The sequence below is a fragment of the Melozone crissalis genome, unplaced genomic scaffold (assembly GCF_028551555.1).
Source record: "Melozone crissalis strain CALT ecotype California unplaced genomic scaffold, PUWL_Pcris_2 ptg000187l_1, whole genome shotgun sequence".
NCBI classification, from domain to species: domain Eukaryota; kingdom Metazoa; phylum Chordata; class Aves; order Passeriformes; family Passerellidae; genus Melozone; species Melozone crissalis.
In genome coordinates, this window is record NW_026535952.1 from 360,856 (window position 1) to 376,470 (window position 15,615).

General features: G+C 55.0%; 2 protein-coding genes across 2 annotated transcripts; both read right to left on the reverse strand.

Annotated features, from left to right (window-relative positions):
* Positions 1-3,357: 3,357 nt before the first annotated feature.
* Positions 3,358-4,308, reverse strand: LOC128949004 (olfactory receptor 51E2-like). Its single transcript, XM_054293801.1, has one exon. It carries the CDS (start codon positions 4,306-4,308, stop codon positions 3,358-3,360), a length of 951 nt encoding a protein of 316 aa, XP_054149776.1.
* A 4,168-nt stretch (positions 4,309-8,476) lies between these two features.
* On the reverse strand, positions 8,477-14,693 carry LOC128949003 (olfactory receptor 51G2-like). The gene is made up of 2 exons (XM_054293799.1): positions 14,609-14,693; positions 8,477-9,479 (listed from the first exon to the last, which is right to left on the reverse strand). The coding sequence occupies exon 2, from the start codon at positions 9,449-9,451 to the stop codon at positions 8,477-8,479; it is 975 nt and encodes a 324-aa protein (XP_054149774.1). The 5' UTR covers positions 9,452-9,479; positions 14,609-14,693.
* Between the last annotated feature and the right edge of the window lie 922 nt (positions 14,694-15,615).

The window sequence follows — 15,615 nt, forward strand, 5'->3', positions numbered from 1 at the left end:
AGTCAGGAGCACCAAACCCATGGCACAGAGGGAGGATGATGATGCAAGGAGGCAGATTTGGGAACCTGAATCGTGTTTGTCCAGTTCACTTGGTGCTGGATGCGGAGAGGAGAGGGAGAGGGAGAGGGAAAGGAATACTTGGAGATCAGAGGAGATCTAGGAGAAGACAGGATGCCAGGAGATGTTCTAGGAGATCTCCCACTGCTACAGCCCCGTGTGTGTCCTTGTTGCCTCTATTGCCACCTCTCCCATCCTCCTTTTTCCTCGCTCTAACCCTTCCCTTTGCAGTGAATGAGCCCAACCCTTCCCAGCTGAGCTGGGCCAGCCCCGGCTGTCTCTGGCCCTGCTCACAGAGGAGATGTGGGCTGGGTGTGCCCACGGGGTATTTGAAGTTTTCCTTCTGCTGCAGAGGTGCCCTGGGCCCTCAGCACTGGCCGTCCCAGGAGGAAGGTGGCTGCTGTGTGCTTTGTGAACAAGTGCCACGTTCCAGCATGTTCTGTTCCCCAGCAAAGCAATGACTAAACTTTGGAGAACAAGCTGCGAGTGAGTTTTATCTGCACCCAGGAGAAATCAATCCAGCATGCCTTCCTGCTCCCAGCCTCTATTAACTCTCTGAGAAATAAATGACTAGAAAATACAATACAGCATTCCGGGGTGGTTCATTCATTTTTCTTTATTAATTTTTTTTTTTCTCAGCACAAGAGGAAATAAAGGAACATATGGGGAATGAGCAGGAGCCATTTCTCAGTGCCATGGCCACCTGAAAAGGGTTTAGACCCATAATGCCTCTGAAAAATTCATTCACATTTCCCAAATCACATTAGGCAGGTACAGATTGTTTTCATTTTTACGGATTATTTTTACCCTTCCAAGCTCTATTAAACCAGAATATGCCAAAAATGACAGGGGGCAGAATTGCCTTGAAGTCCCAGATGAGAACCGTTTGCAACTCGCCTAAATGAAAGAATTTATTTTGAAATAAATTGGGGTTGGATTTAGCAGAAAAGGTTATGCCAAGACTGAAGCTGTACCAGCACAGACTACAAAAAATGAGGCTTGTTTTGCTCTCAGCATTGGCTGGAACTGGGAAGAAACTGCACCAAACTGCACCAAAGACTGCAGCACTGGGGCCTGGCAGAGCCTTTGGTGACACCTCCCATCTAGAGATGGACAAGGGACAAGGGCCCTGAGCTCTGGGAGCTGGCCTCTGTCCTGGAGAGCCAGTCCATGGGGAATGGCTGAGGAAGCTGGAAGGGGCTGCAGGATCCCTGAGGAGCTGGAAGGGGCTGCAGAATCCCTGAGGAGCTGGAAGGGGCTGCAGAATCCCTGAGGAGCTGGAAGGGGCTGAGGCTGGAGCAAAGGAGGCTCAGGGGCCCTTGTGGCTCTGCACAAGGCCCTGCCAGGAGGGCACAGCCGGGGGGGTCGGGCTCTGCTGCCAGGGAACAGGGACAGGAGCAGAGGGAGCGGCCTCAGGCTGGGCCAGGGCAGGCTCAGCTGGGACAGCAGCAGCAATTTGCCCATGGAAAGGGAGCTCAGGCCTTGGCAGGGGCTGCCCAGGGAGCTTTGCAGTGCCCATCCCTGCAGGTGTGCCCTGGAGGTGGCACTGAGTGCTCTGGGCTGGGCACAAGGTGGGCACAGCTGGCACTGCACGGGCTGGCAGGGCTGTGCCAGCCCCGGGGATTTGGAGGTTCTGGGATGCTAACAGAGACCCTGGGGTTTGATGGAGTGCAGGTCGGAGCAGGGCTGCTGCAGCTCCCCACACAGGTCTGGCAGGGCCCGGTGCCACCCCTGGGCAGCCAAACCCACGGTGACCAAAGGGGAGCTCAGCCCTGCAGCCCCTCCCTGAGGCATCTCTGTGTCTGCCCCCATGGGAACAGCCCTGATTCCACCTCGAGTGTGAAACCACAGCTCCTGGTAATGAGAGCACTGAGAGGGTTCCCATCAATCCATCCACACCTCTCCAAGTGCCAGGGGATGGTGCCACACTCTGCTCAGTGGTGCTAGTGACAGGAGCCCGTTTTAGGAATTCCCAGTGTGGAACACCTTTGGCTTGGCAACGACACTTCCTTCAGCTTGGAATCATCACTGACATTTACAACTTGCTTATTTTTTTCCCTTGAGATGTTTTCATTTTATTGAATACAATTACTAATCTGAATTATTTTTTACAATTGCTACCAGTAACTCTGAGTCTGAAGTTTTTCCACAGTATCTGCTATGAGGAGGTTGAGGGGTCTTGACAGAGCACCCAGCAGGTCAGAATGAGACCACAGAGGTGGATGTTCTTTCTCTGAGATGTGTTTCTGCATCTGTAATGTCACTTTGGACAGGTGTCCTGGAATTATTTTACTTAAAGAATGATGCTACATGCAAACTTTCTGGCAAAACTTCTGGTATGTGACTGTACTCAATGTGAAAACAAGGAATTAACTAAATTATCCCAAACCATCCAGCATTTTCTCTGCTCTGCCACAGTTAGAGGTGAGAAGGGAACCAAGAGGAGCAATGTTGGGACATCTGTGAAGTTTGTGGAGTCACTTTTCCCTTCTTGTGGATCCTGCCAGGTCGGGCTTGGATTTAGATCATTGCAGTCATTTCTCTCAGTTTGGTGAGGGTGGGATTGGGTCTAGATCACTGCAGTCATTTCTCTCTGTGTTTGGTGAGACTGGGATTGGGTTTAGATCATTGCAGCCATTTCTCTGTGAGTTTGGTGAGGGTGGGATTGAGTTTAGATCATTGCAGTCATTTCCCCATCGGTTTGCTGAGATTGGGATTGGGTTTAGATCATTGCAGTCATTTCTCTGAGTTTGATGAGGTTGGGATTGGGTTTAGATCATTGCAGTCATTTCTCCCAGAGATTGCTGAGATTGGGATTGGGTTTAGATCATTGCAGTCATTTCTGTCTGAGTCTGGTGAGAGTGGGATTTGGTTTAGATCATTGCAGTCATTTGTCTGTGAGTTTGGTGAGATTGGGATTGGGTTTGGATCATTGCAGTAATTTCTCTGTGAGTCTGGTGTGCCTGGGATTTGGTTTAGATCATTGCAGTCATTTCTCTGTGAGTTTGGTGTGATAGGGATTGGATTTAATCATTGCAGCCATTTCTCTCTGTGGTGAGAGTGGGATTTGGTTTAGATCATTGCAGTAATTTCTCTCTGAGTTTGGTGAGATTGGGATTGGATTCAGATCACTGCAGTCATTTCTCTCTGAGTTTGGTGAGGGCCAACACTCTCGGGAGGAGTTTACAAGCCTGGTGGCCGCCCCTCAGAGCACCACCAGGCTCAGAGTCCGGCACCAAAGGCTCTGATGTAAAACCAGGTGAGCCAGGGTGAGGGCATGGGGCAGTGGCTGGGCTCGGGTCACCGGCGAGCTCTGTCAGTGACACGGATCAAGCTCAGGATCGTCCTCTGGATCTGCTTGCTCCTCACCCCGTAGATGATGGGGTTGAGCACGGCGGGCACCAGGATGTAGACGTTGCCCATGATGATGTGGACCAGCGGCGCCAGGTCCTTGCCGAACCGGTGCACCACGGAGAGCCCGATCAGGGGCACGTAGAAGGCCAGCACCACGCAGATGTGGGCGACGCAGGTGCCGAACACCTTGAGCCGCTCCCTCCAGGCCGCTAGGCGCAGCACGGCCCTGAGGATGAGCAGGTAGGAGAGGCAGATGAGCACGGCGTCCAGCCCCATGACCAGCAGGATGGCGGTGAGCCCGTACACCACGCTGGGGGTGGTGTTGGCGCAGGCCAGGTTCATCACGTCCTGGTGCAGGCAGAAGGAGTGGGACAGGCGGCGGGGCCCGCAGAAGGGCAGCGGCAGCAGCAGCAGGGGCAGCGGCAGGAAGAAGAGCACGCCGCGCGCCAGGGCCAGCAGCCCCACCTTGGCCGTGGCGCGGCCGTCGAGCACGGCGGCGTGGCGCAGCGGGTGGCAGATGGCCACGTAGCGGTCGGCCGCCATGGCCAGCAGCACGGTGGACTCGGCGGCCGAGAGCGCGTGGATGAGGAACATCTGCGTGAGGCAGGCGCCGAAGCCGATGCGGCGGCTGCCCAGCCAGTAGAGGCAGAGGGTGCGCGGCACGGTGGCCGAGGCCAGCGCCAGGTCGATGGCGGCCAGCATGCACAGGAAGAGGTACATGGGCGCGTGCAGGCCCGGCTCGGCGCGCACGGCCAGCAGCACGGCGCCGTTGGCCAGCACGGCCAGCACGTAGGCCGCGCACAGCGCCGCGGGCAGCCAGGAGTGGGCCCCCTCCAGCCCCGGCGGGCCGGCCAGCAGGAAGGACGGGCTGAGCTCAGAGCTGTTGGAGAAGGGCATGGCCCCCAGGGACGCTCATGCCAGGCCCGGCGCCTTCTGCTGCGAGGGAAACACAAAGGGGACGTTTTATTTTACGAGCCCTTTCCCATGGCTCGCGATCCCACAGGGCCGTTCCGGGGATGCTCAGAGCTCCCACGCTGATGGAGCAGCTCCTCTCCGGGTTTTTTACCCCGTTATGGCTCTGTGCAACGACATATGCGCTGACAAAATGCTGACATTTGAGTTCAGGAATTGCCTGAATTCTCTAAAAGGCGGAACACCGTAAAATCAACCTTTTCAATTATAAACCCATCAGCTGAACTTGTATGCTTTTCTTTTTAAAGGATAAAATTAAAAATTATAACAAAAAAACCCGGCAGATTTTTAGTGCTTTCTGTAATACTTCAGTGCTGCCTGATTTTTTCCATATGTTCTGTGGTGGCCTGTCAGAAATGTGCTCAGTGAGGCTGGAGCTGGCAGTGCTGCCTCCCACGACCCAGCCCTCCCCAGAACAGCTCACAGGCACAGGAAGACAGGGATCTTTCAAATGTTTTTGCACATACAAACTGGATTTTCATCCTATGAAAAACATGTATGGAAAAATCAGAATATCTGGAGAAGAAAACAATCAGATTATTTACCTTATTCTGTATTTGTAGGTTTTCCAGGAGTGCTGTGATCCAAAGATGATGGCCTGAAGATACAGAAAAAGCTTTGCTTTAGGCACCTTTCTATTTTCAGGCAGCAAGCCAGTAGCTGGAATGAGCCCACCATCCCTCCTGCCCTGGATGGGCAGCACAAGGTCAGGCTCATCCTGAGCTTCCTGGTTATTCCTTTGTGCCCAGTCTGTGCAAATCAACCATGCAAAGTGGTTTTATGGCAGGCCCTGCAGGTTATTAATGGAGTAATTCTATAAGTAATGTTGGGTTGTGAAACATGGGGTTTTTACTGCACATCTGTGCTGAAGAACTGAAATAGCATCAGGCTTTATTCTCCTGGTGTGGGGCTTTTCCATCTCGGATGTATAACAAGGAGCACTCACATTGTAGCTTTTTATACCCGATTTACACTCAGTGTGGGAGGACTGCTGCTGTCACTGTGCCCAAAATCTATTCCAGGGATGGCGCTGTCAGCCAAGCACTTGGCTTTAGACACAAACAGAATGAACACGGAGCCTCAGAAATCACCAGCAGGTACTGAGGCACCTCAGCTGCCAGCCCTGATGGAGTTACCCGAGTCCCACTGGAAAATCCTGCCCTCCTGATCATTTCCCTGAGGGAGTGGGGCTGTGGGACAGGCACTGAAACAACCCCTGGTGCTGCAGCTCGTCTCTAATTCTCTGGCACTGATAAATGAGTCAGGTTTTCATGAGTGGCTCAGGATTTGGGATTGCTGGTGGGCAGAGCAGGTGCTGTGAGGGCCTGGATTTCTGCAGAGATGGAGGCTGCACCCATGTCTTTGAAACACCAGGAAATGCAGATTTATTTTCCTAGGGGGATCCAGACAGCACCCCCAGCAGTAACCCACAGAATCACTGAGGCTGGAAATCTAGGGTCATTGAGTCACACCTTTGACCAATCCCCACCTCATTGAAGAGCCATGGAATGGTTTGGGCTGGGAGGAACCTTAAAGTTGGTCCTGTCCCTTCCCCTGCCACGGCAGGGACACCTCCCACTGTCCCCAGTGCCCAGCCTGGCCTTGGGCACTGCCAGGGATGCAGGGGCAGCCCCAGCTGCTCTGGGCACCCTGTGCCAGGCCCTGCCCACCCTGCCAGGGAACAATTCCTCATTGCCAATGTCCCACCCAGCCCTGCCCTCTGGCACTGGCAGCCATTCCCTGGGTGCTGTCCCTGCAGGCCTTGTCCCCAGTCCCTCTGCAGCTCTGCTGGAGCCCCTGCAGGCCCTGCCAGGGGCTCTGAGCTCTCCCTTCTCCTCTCCAGGCTGAACCACCCCAGCTCTCCCATCTTTCCTCTCCTTCTTTCTCCTTCTCTGCCTTCTCCCTCTTTCCCTTCCCTTTCCCCTCCAACCTTTCTCTCTCCGTCTTTCATTGCCCCTTCACCCTGCTCTCCAGCTGTGCTGACAGATGTGCTGATAAATGCCCCACACTTTGCCCTCCAACTCCCCACAAACATTTCCTTACTGTGGCAGAGGCTCCTCAGGGTTTTTGTTTGCCTGGAGAACAGCGGCAGCCAGGAAACACGGGCATCCAGGGATGAACTCTGGAAGTTTTCACAATGGGAGCAGACTCAGAATCTTCTCAGAATTCTCAATTTCAGAGTCCCGTGTGAGGATGCTGCGGGCCAGGCCTCTCCACAGTAAAGCTCTCCTCTCCTGGTTGTTGTTCTCTTCTGTTCATTTCTCCTGCAAGCTCCAGTTTAGGTCAGAGGCATTTGAGCAGAGCTGTCCCCTTCCCAGTGCCAGTGGGAGCTGCTCCCCAGGCTGAGCTCCTGGTTGTTGGTGTCTCACCCTGGGCAGGGACCCTGGGACACAGTGAGATAGATAATGAGCACAGCGCTGAGCAGGCAGCGGCCTGGGAATCCTCCCCTCAGGAATCCTCCCAGCCCTCTTGCTGCTGCTTTATGGAGCTGTTTCCGCATCATTTTTTTCTCTCAGTTTTTTTTCTCTCCAGCTACAGCACATGTGGAGCAGAACAGAGAGTCTGATCTGGGCTGGTGAAGTGCTCAGTGCCAGGCAAAACCAGGACAGTCCAGGGCTGGGATCCTGTCCTGGTGCCTTTGCAGCTTCATCCCTCCCAGGCAAACACTGACTGTTGCTTCATCTCCACCGTGCTCCAGACTGGCCAAAAGGTGGTTTGAGATAACAGAACTACAGCTCTGCCATTTGGAGAGTGAAATATTTTCAGCAGGACGTGGCTCTCAGTGCTCTGGTGTGAGTGACAAGGTGGGGGATCAGTCACAGGTCTGAGAGGGCTTTTCCAACCCTGGTGGTTCTGTGATTCTGTTCTGTGACTTTGGGACACTTTATCCTGTCTGTGGGAGCCAGGAGAACCATGGAGAACCATGAAACCTTTCTGCCTGCCTGGTCAGACCCAGCCTCCTCTGTGGGAGCCAGGAGAACCATGGAGAACCATGAAGAACCATGAAGAACCATGGAGAACCATGAAAACTTTCTGCCTGCCTGGCTGGCATCCAGCCTTCTCTGTGGGAGCCAGGAGAACCATGGAGAACCATGAAACCTTTCTGCCTGCCTGGTCAGACCCAGCCTGCAGCAGAGCAAGGAGGTGCTGGGCATGCTGTATCTCCCACCTTTGGGTGTCCCTGGGGATCTCCTCCCATCCCTGAGGGGCACAGCCAGCACCAGCAGAGCTCAGGGGGAAGGCAGCAGCACCATGTGGGCCTGACTGTCAGGAAGTTTAGCCATTCCTACCATGTTTTTGAACTCTCTTTTTTTGCAGGAGAGCTTCAAGCCCCAGCAAACCCCCAAGCCCATCCAGAGGCACACCTGGCTCATCCAGTCCCACTCATCTGCAGCACACCCTGAAGATTTTAGGCAGCTCCAACCTCATCCTTCTGCATCATACAGACACAAAAAAGGCTTCCTCAAATCTTATGACCTTTCACAAGGAATAGATGGATTTTATTGCAGATGCTGCACATACATGACACTCAATGCAGAACAATGAATGGGACATTAATTACACTTGGCATGCTGGTAAGACTCAAAGGCTTCCAAAAGAGATGCACAAGCAGCTATTTTCTCACTGGGGATGGGCACGGCGCTCTGAACACATGGGTGATGGCTGAGCACATTTTTCAGAGGGGCTGAGAGTGCTCTGGGCCCCCAACAATGCTCTGTGCAGGAAGGGAGGAAAGCACCATGCCAGGACACAACATGAAAGCTCACAGCTCTGGGCTGGGGGATAGCACCCCAGGGGATCTGCAGCTCTTTTCTCTGGCAGTGACCTGCATGGATGGAGCACCAAGAGAGCAGACCACCAGCTCTGGGTGGGAAACCAGGCCAAGAGCTCTGAGCAAGGAGCCAGCCCCAGGGGTCCGACAGACAGACAGACAGCCCATCCCAGAGCTCTGACACACAGCACAGTCCCAGGGGTCTGGCACACAGACAGACAGCCCAGCCCAGGGGTCTGACGGACACACAGCCCAGTCCCAGAGCTCTGACACACAGCCCAGCCCATCAGCACCTTCTGGCAGCACCTCTGGAGGAGGAAGCTACCAGCGAGAGCCCCGCTTCCTGCACAGGGCCCTGAGCAGGGCCTCCCGGATGTGGGTGGATTTGATGCTGTAGATGACGGGGTTGAGGGCAGGGGGGATGATGAGGTAGGTGTAGGCCACCAAGGTGTTCACCAGGGGAGGGACGTTCTTCCCAAAGCGGTGGATCATGGACAGCCCAATCATGGGGATGAAGAACACGAGGACAGCGCAGATGTGGGACACACAGGTGTTCAGGGCCTTCAGGCACTCCTCCCTGGTGGTGAGGCTGAGCACGGTTCTGATGATGAGGATGTAGGAGAGCACGATGAAGATGAAGTCCGTGCCCACGGTGGACAGGAGGACGATCATGCCATAGAAGATGTTGACCTTGATGTCGGCGCAGGCCAGGTTCATGATGTCGGGGTGGAAGCAGAAGGAGTGGGACAGCTCGGTCCTGCCGCAGTAGGTCAGCCTCCGGAGCAGGAAGGGGATGGGGAGCAGCGAGAGCACGCCCCTGAGCACGATGGCCAGGCCTATCTTGAGCACGGTGCTCCTGGTGAGGATGGCCGCGTGCCGCAGCGGGTGCGAGATGGCCATGAAGCGGTCGAAGGCCATGGCCAGCAGCACGGAGGACTCGATGAAGGACAGGATGTGGATGAAGTACATCTGCGTGAGGCAGGCGTCGAAGCCGATGCGGCGCGCGCCGAACCAGAAGAGGCCCAGCGTGGTGGGCAGGGTGCACAGGGCCAGCCCCAGGTCCGTGAGGGCCAGCATGCACAGGAAATAGTACATGGGCTCGTGCAGGCTCGGGGTCCTCCTGACGATGAACAGGATCACGCAGTTCCCCAGCAGAGCAGAGAGGTACAGGGCACAGAAGGGGATGGAGATCCAGGGGTGAAGGGCCTCCAGGCCCGGGATGCCCATCATGAGGAAAGCTGAAGGCTGATGGAAGGAGCCATTGAATTCCCAGGGGGTGTGTGAGTCATGCTCCATCCCAGCTCAGCTCTCACATGGCCTAGACCTAAAACAAACCAACGACACAAACCCCACAGTGCTGGACTCTGTGCTGAGCAGAGGAGCTGCACATCCCTCCAGCTGCCCACCAGCCTCTGCAGGGATCCCTGAGCTGGCTGGGAATGGTGCCACACACAGCTCCTGTCCACCCACTAAACCCCAAACACAGCTCCTGGTCACCCATGCAACCCCAAACTGAGGGAAACACACAGCTACACTCCTGATCACCCACTAAACCCCAAACTGAGGGAAACACACAGCTCCTGTTCACCCATGCAACCCCAAACACACAGCTCCTAGTCACCCATGTAACCCCAAACACACAGCTCCTGGTCACCCATGTAACCCCAAACACACAGCTACACTCCTGTTCACCCACTAAACCCCAAACTGAAGGAAAAGGATGGACAGCTTTTGTTGATAAAGAGGGGGAAAAAAAGAAATACTTGAAATGCTTTAAAATGAAAAGGAAACCATTCCATTGTTTCACAGTCATCCCCAAATTCCAGGGTTTGAGATGCTCTGTGGAGTGAGCAAACGCCTTTTCCATGCTCATCCCAAGCACGACCAAGCTGCTAAGCCAAGGCTGCTTTTTTATGCCAAGTGGATATCAAAAGGTGTGAAAATTGTGAAAGATTAACCCTGACACTTCTTATTTAGGAGATCAACACTGGAAACAAATGCAAAATCTGTTGGCACTGGCCCTGGGTGCCCAGAGCAGCTGTGGCTGCCCCATCCCTGCAAGTGTTCAGTGCCAGATTGGAGCGGCCTGGGCCAGTGGAAGGTCCCTGCCTGTGGCAGGGTGGCACAGGATGGTCTGTAGTGCCCCTCCCTGCCTGAACCAGCCTGGGATTCCACAATTTCCAGCAGCACAGAGGACCAGCCACTCAGACCCTGCTGCTCTCAGCTCAGGAGATGGTTCCCAGGGCAAGGTGGATTTTCAGGGGTACTCACAGCCAAGCCCTGCTCTTTCCACAGCCTTCCTGCCAGGGAGAGGGGAATAAATGAGCAAAACCCTGCACGCCTGTCAGAACTCAGTGCATCCCTCCGGGTGTCCAGAGTTGCTGGGACCCTGCCAGGGGGCTCAGAGACCCTGGCACACAGCCCAGAACACCTGTGGGTTTGATTATGACCCGTGGAGAAAATTACCAGCTTTGTATGAAGACCTGAAAGCCACAGAAGTTTAAGCTGTGTAATAATAAAATTACCACTAGATGAAAAAGTAGATTTTGGGGTTTTTAGAATAGGGGTTTCGGGGACAAGATGGAGGGACTTGGGCGTGTCCAGCCCTTTCTTCTTCTTCTTCTTCTTCTTCTTCTTCTTCTTCTTCTTCTTCTTCTCCTTCTCCTTCTCCTTCCCCTTCTCTTTCTCCTTCTCCTCTGCCTCCATCTTCTGCTGTGATGGTGGCACTTACAGATTGGTTTAGAGTAGAAGCTCACTGTTTAATACAGGTGATAGCTATTGGAACGTAATTGTAAACATGTTATACGTAGTTTGTAGTATAAAAAGATAACACCACCCCTAGGGCAGGTAGAGTGCCTCTGGCTGTCCTGCTGAGCGGATCTCAGCTGGACAGGAGAAAAATTTTTATAGATAAGGAACAATAAACAACTCTGAGACCGAGAACTGAAGAGCTCCGACTCATTCTTCAAACGTGCGGGCCAAAACAGAGACTTTGCACGTGTCTCAGGGCTGCAGTAAACTGCAACCTTCCGAGACACATCCACAGGCTCTGTGTGGGGCCTGGGATGCCTGTTGGGAACAGGCAAGCCCAAGGCAAAGCACAAGGCAAAGCCCAAGATGTTCCAAGTCCAGAGCCCGGGGAGCACCCTGGAAGAGTCCCTGGGGATGAACTGGAGGGGACAGGGCACACAGGATGTGGGGGTGTTTCACACAGGGTCCAGAGCAGAGGGGAGGAGGCCTTGGCAGAGATCTGGCAGTGCCTGCTCCAGCTCAGCAGCATCGCAGTGACGCAGGTGGGGTGGAGAACGCCCTGGAACGATCCAGGAAAGAGGCGAGTTCAGCCCTGAGAAAGGAAGGTTTGTTTGAAGGGATCTTCCTCCAAGGAGGCATCAAGGAGCTGGACTGGGATCTTCAGGGATGGGAGGCAGCAGGTGGGAGTTGAAATGAGGGAGGCTTAGACTGGATGAAATGAGAAATGTTCCCCCATCAGGCACTGGAGCAGACTGCCCAGAGGCTGCACATCTCCATGCACCGGAGTTTTCAGGACCCAGCTGGACACAGCCATGAGATGTCCCAGCCATGAGGCAGATGTTGGGCCAGAGATCCTCAGAATGCTTTCCAACATGAACGATCCAATGATCCCCCGAGCCTTGGCACATCCTGCATGTCCTGTGACAGTGCTGCAGAGGCTGCAGGGTCCCTGAGCCCCTCAGTGACACAGTGACCTGCTGGGTGGGTGGGGGAGAGCAGCAAAGGTGCAAGAGGAGCTAATTAATGCCAAAAAATGAGCTAATTAAAGAAAAAAAATATTGGTGACTTCAGTGCTCCTGCACCTTCCTCAGGATACAACAGTGTGCCTGGATTGTGAGCCAGAGGGTTCGCTGAAACACAGCTCATCGTTGATTACAGACAGTTCTTCCATGACGTATTTATTAGGGTCCTAATACGATTTTCTTCATTAGATTCTCAGCTTGAGAGTCTAATGTGACAATAAATCCTGCAGCTTAGCAAGGACAGACATCTTCCTGCTCCAGGGAAAAGGCAGCACATTACTAATGGGACCTGGGGAAAACCCCAAACCATCTGGTTTTCTGCAGGCAGGGCAGAGCCACGTGTTGGCATCAGAACCACCCTGCCCTGCAGTGCCAGGTGCTGAAGAGACAATCTGAGCCCTTCCTCAGCAGAGCCTGGGCAGCACAGGGGGCTTGGGGCAGCTGCTGCATCCATCCCCTGATGCTCCACAGAGCCTGGTGGTACCACAGCAAACTGCCCATGGTACCTCTGCTCCTCACTGCTGGCTCAGAGCCCCCCAAAGGCAAGAGCTGCCCCTTTCTGCCAATGCAGCAGCATCTGGAGGGTGGGCAGCCCTGGCACAGGGTGCCCAGAGCAGCTGTGGCTGCCCCTGCATCCCTGGCAGTGCCCAAGGCCAGGCTGGGCACTGGGGCTGGAGCAGCCTGGGACAGTGGGAGGTGTCCCTGCCATGGCAGGGGTGGGCTCTGAGGTCCCTTCCAACCCAAACCATTCCAGGATCCTGTGATCTGAGCACTGAATTAACTCTGCTGACTCCTGCAACTGGGGCCTGGGTTAAAAACCTAAAAAATCCGAGTGTGTGCAGGCCTGTGACCCCGAGCACAGCTTCTGGCAGGCACCCAGAACTCTCAGAGACACCGAGATTCAACAGCTCCTCAGGAATAAGGAGGTGGAAAAAGAGACTCTTGGAGCACCAAGGAGAGAGGGGACTGCTGAGAGCTCCCTGGGTCTGTAGGAGATGCTTCACTTATAAGAAAACCTTCCCTCAAACCTGACTTTGTCCAACTCCCACCACAGTGTAGCAGTCACTCAGAACTTCAGAATTTACTCACTCTGCTCCCCCCTGAGCTGCTGTGGTTTGTTATGTGCCTCAACACATTGCAGATTCCACTCCCAGATGGTTTTACCTCTCCATGTCCCATGTGTGTGTCTGCAAGGGACTTGTATAAATGCACACATATATAATGTGTGAAATACATAAACAACCAGGCAGGCTTGTTCCTGTTTCTGTGCATTTCTGAGTGTGCAGGTAACTCACAGCTCAGCTCACAGCAGTGTCTGTCACAGAATCACAGAGCCACAGAACCAGATTGGAAAAGATGTCCTGGCTGGCAGTAAGGGATGGCCACTGCACCTTTGCTGTGCAGCCGAGCCCTGGGGAGCAGCCAGCCTCCCATTCCTGGAGGATGCTGAGTTCAGGGTTGGTGTCAGCCCTGGGAAGGGCTGCTGACCAAGGACAGGGTGTCCCTGCCCAGTGCTGAGGTGCCCAGCCTGGCTGGCAGTCACGGCATGGCCATTGCACCTTTGCTGTGCAGCCGAGCCCTGGGGAGCAGCCGCGTCCCATTCCTGGAGGATTCCGAGTTCAGGGTTGGTGTCAGCCCTGGCAGGGGGCTGCTGAGCCATCCACAATGCACAGGGCATCTCCTGCCCAGTGCTGAGGGGCTCCTGCTCCCCTGGAGCAGCGCAGCCTGCCTGGGAGGAGAGGCCAGGCTCCAGGGCAGAGCCCCCATGGAGGGCACGGTGTTCCCTCTCATGCCTCTAAAGCCACCTGCTGATTTTTGCCTGTCTCTGACCTTAATGCTCAGCAGTAACACAAATGCTGGTGTTTTATGGGTTCTTGTCAGTGAGGGCAGGAGCAGGGCCCTGGGGGCTGGGGCAGGCTCAGAGCTCTGCTTCTCCCCACAGAGGAGACCTTGCTGTGCTCACAGCAGCATCCCTGCCTGCCCAGGCACCGGGTGAGGGCTCAGCCAAGGGAGCAGGATCGGGGCTGGAGCTTTGGAAAACCAACAGATCAGCAGGGGGACCCTGGGGACGCAGCTCCCAGAGAGCCCCATTGCCTGGTGACACTGGGGACAGGACAGGGACCATGGCCAGGGACATTCCCACGGCTGAGATGGCCCCAGGAGTGGGAGAGCAGCTGGATGGCACACCTGGCCACAGCCCGTGGACACCACCATGGCTCCACAGGAGATGGCAGCAGATGGCAACAGCCCCTCCCTCCACACAACCACCCACTTTGGTGACCACCCAACTGGCACTGGGGACATGGGGACCAGTGAGTGGCATTGGGGACACAAGAACCACCCGAGTGGCACTGGGGACATGGGGCCCACCCAACTGGCGCTGGGGACATGGGGAACACCCGAGTGGCACTGGGGACATGGGGACCACTGGTGTCACTGTGCCAACCAAGGGGCTCAGGGAGCAGCCCTGGGGCACAGCTCCCACCCGTGTCACTGTCCCACCAAAGGGCTCAGGGGCACAGCTCCCACCTGTGTCACTGTCCCACCAAAGGGCTCAGGGGCACAGCTCCCACCTGTGTCACTGTCCCACCAAAGGGCTCAGGGAGGTGCCAGCCATGGGGCATAGCTCCCACCCGTGTCATTGTCCCACCAAAGGGCTCAGGGAGATGTCTGCACTTACCAGAGGTGCTGGGGTCTCTCGGGCTCAGCTGTGTCAAGGAGCAGAGGGAGATCCCATGTCCATGTCCGTGTCTGTGTCCGTGTCCGTGCCCCTGTCCCTGCTCCTGCCTCCGTCCCTGTCCCTGCCCCTGTCCCCGTCCGTGTCCCTGTCCCCAGGGCAGCCCTTTTAACGCAGCCCCTGCCCGCTCAGCCGAGCCCCAGCCGCGCTCCCGTGCGCAAGCAGCGGGAGGAGTGTGTGCAGCAAATGAGCATTTCCATTTATGCTGCCCTCCCAGCAGGCAGGATTTTCTCCTGATAGTTTGCTGGTGACATGTTTATGGCTCCCGGTGATTTATGGCTGCCACTGCTGCAGCCACAGCGCTGGCAATGCACATAATTTTTATTGGGAGGGTAAATCTGTGGTGGAAGTCATAAATTTTGCAAGAGGAGTGCTTGCAGCATCGCTCCCAGGGAATGACAGAGGGGAAGTTCTGGCTGTCTCCCCTTGACCGGTGAGACACCAAATGCTTAATTAAAATCAGGATATATTGCACAATAAAAACAAACTGGATGTCACGAAGGCAAACACGGCCCCAGGTGTCCCCTGGGGTGGCCCAGGAGCCATCCGAGTCAAGATGTCTGGTGGCAATAAGTTTATCTTTGCCCCCTCAGCTGCAGGGTGGAAACTGAATTTAACCAGAGTTTCTGTGCCTGAACCAGGCCAGGGAGAGCAAATGGGTTAGTCTCACGTGAGGTGTCTGTAGAAAATGCAGCCTCTGGCCCTAAATGCCGGCTCTGTAAACCCATCTGTGCTGGGGCACTGCCCTCCATGGACACCAGGAAATTCACAGAATCCTGGGATCACTGAGACTGGAGCAGTGTCCAGGACCACTGAGTCCAACCTGTGCCCAAACCCCACCTTGTCCCCAGCCCAGGGCACCGAGTGCCAGGGCCAGGCCTCCCTTGGGCACCTCCAGGGATGCGGTCTTTTAAAGGTTTTCACATGACAAGAGGGAACAGCCTCAGGCT

Bases quoted from the DNA above. Each gene is read 5' to 3' on its own strand.
- LOC128949004 (XM_054293801.1), bottom strand. From the start codon at position 4,308: ATGCCCTTCTCCAACAGCTCTGAGCTCAGCCCGTCCTTCCTGCTGGCC.
- LOC128949003 (XM_054293799.1), bottom strand. From the start codon at position 9,451: ATGGAGCATGACTCACACACCCCCTGGGAATTCAATGGCTCCTTCCAT.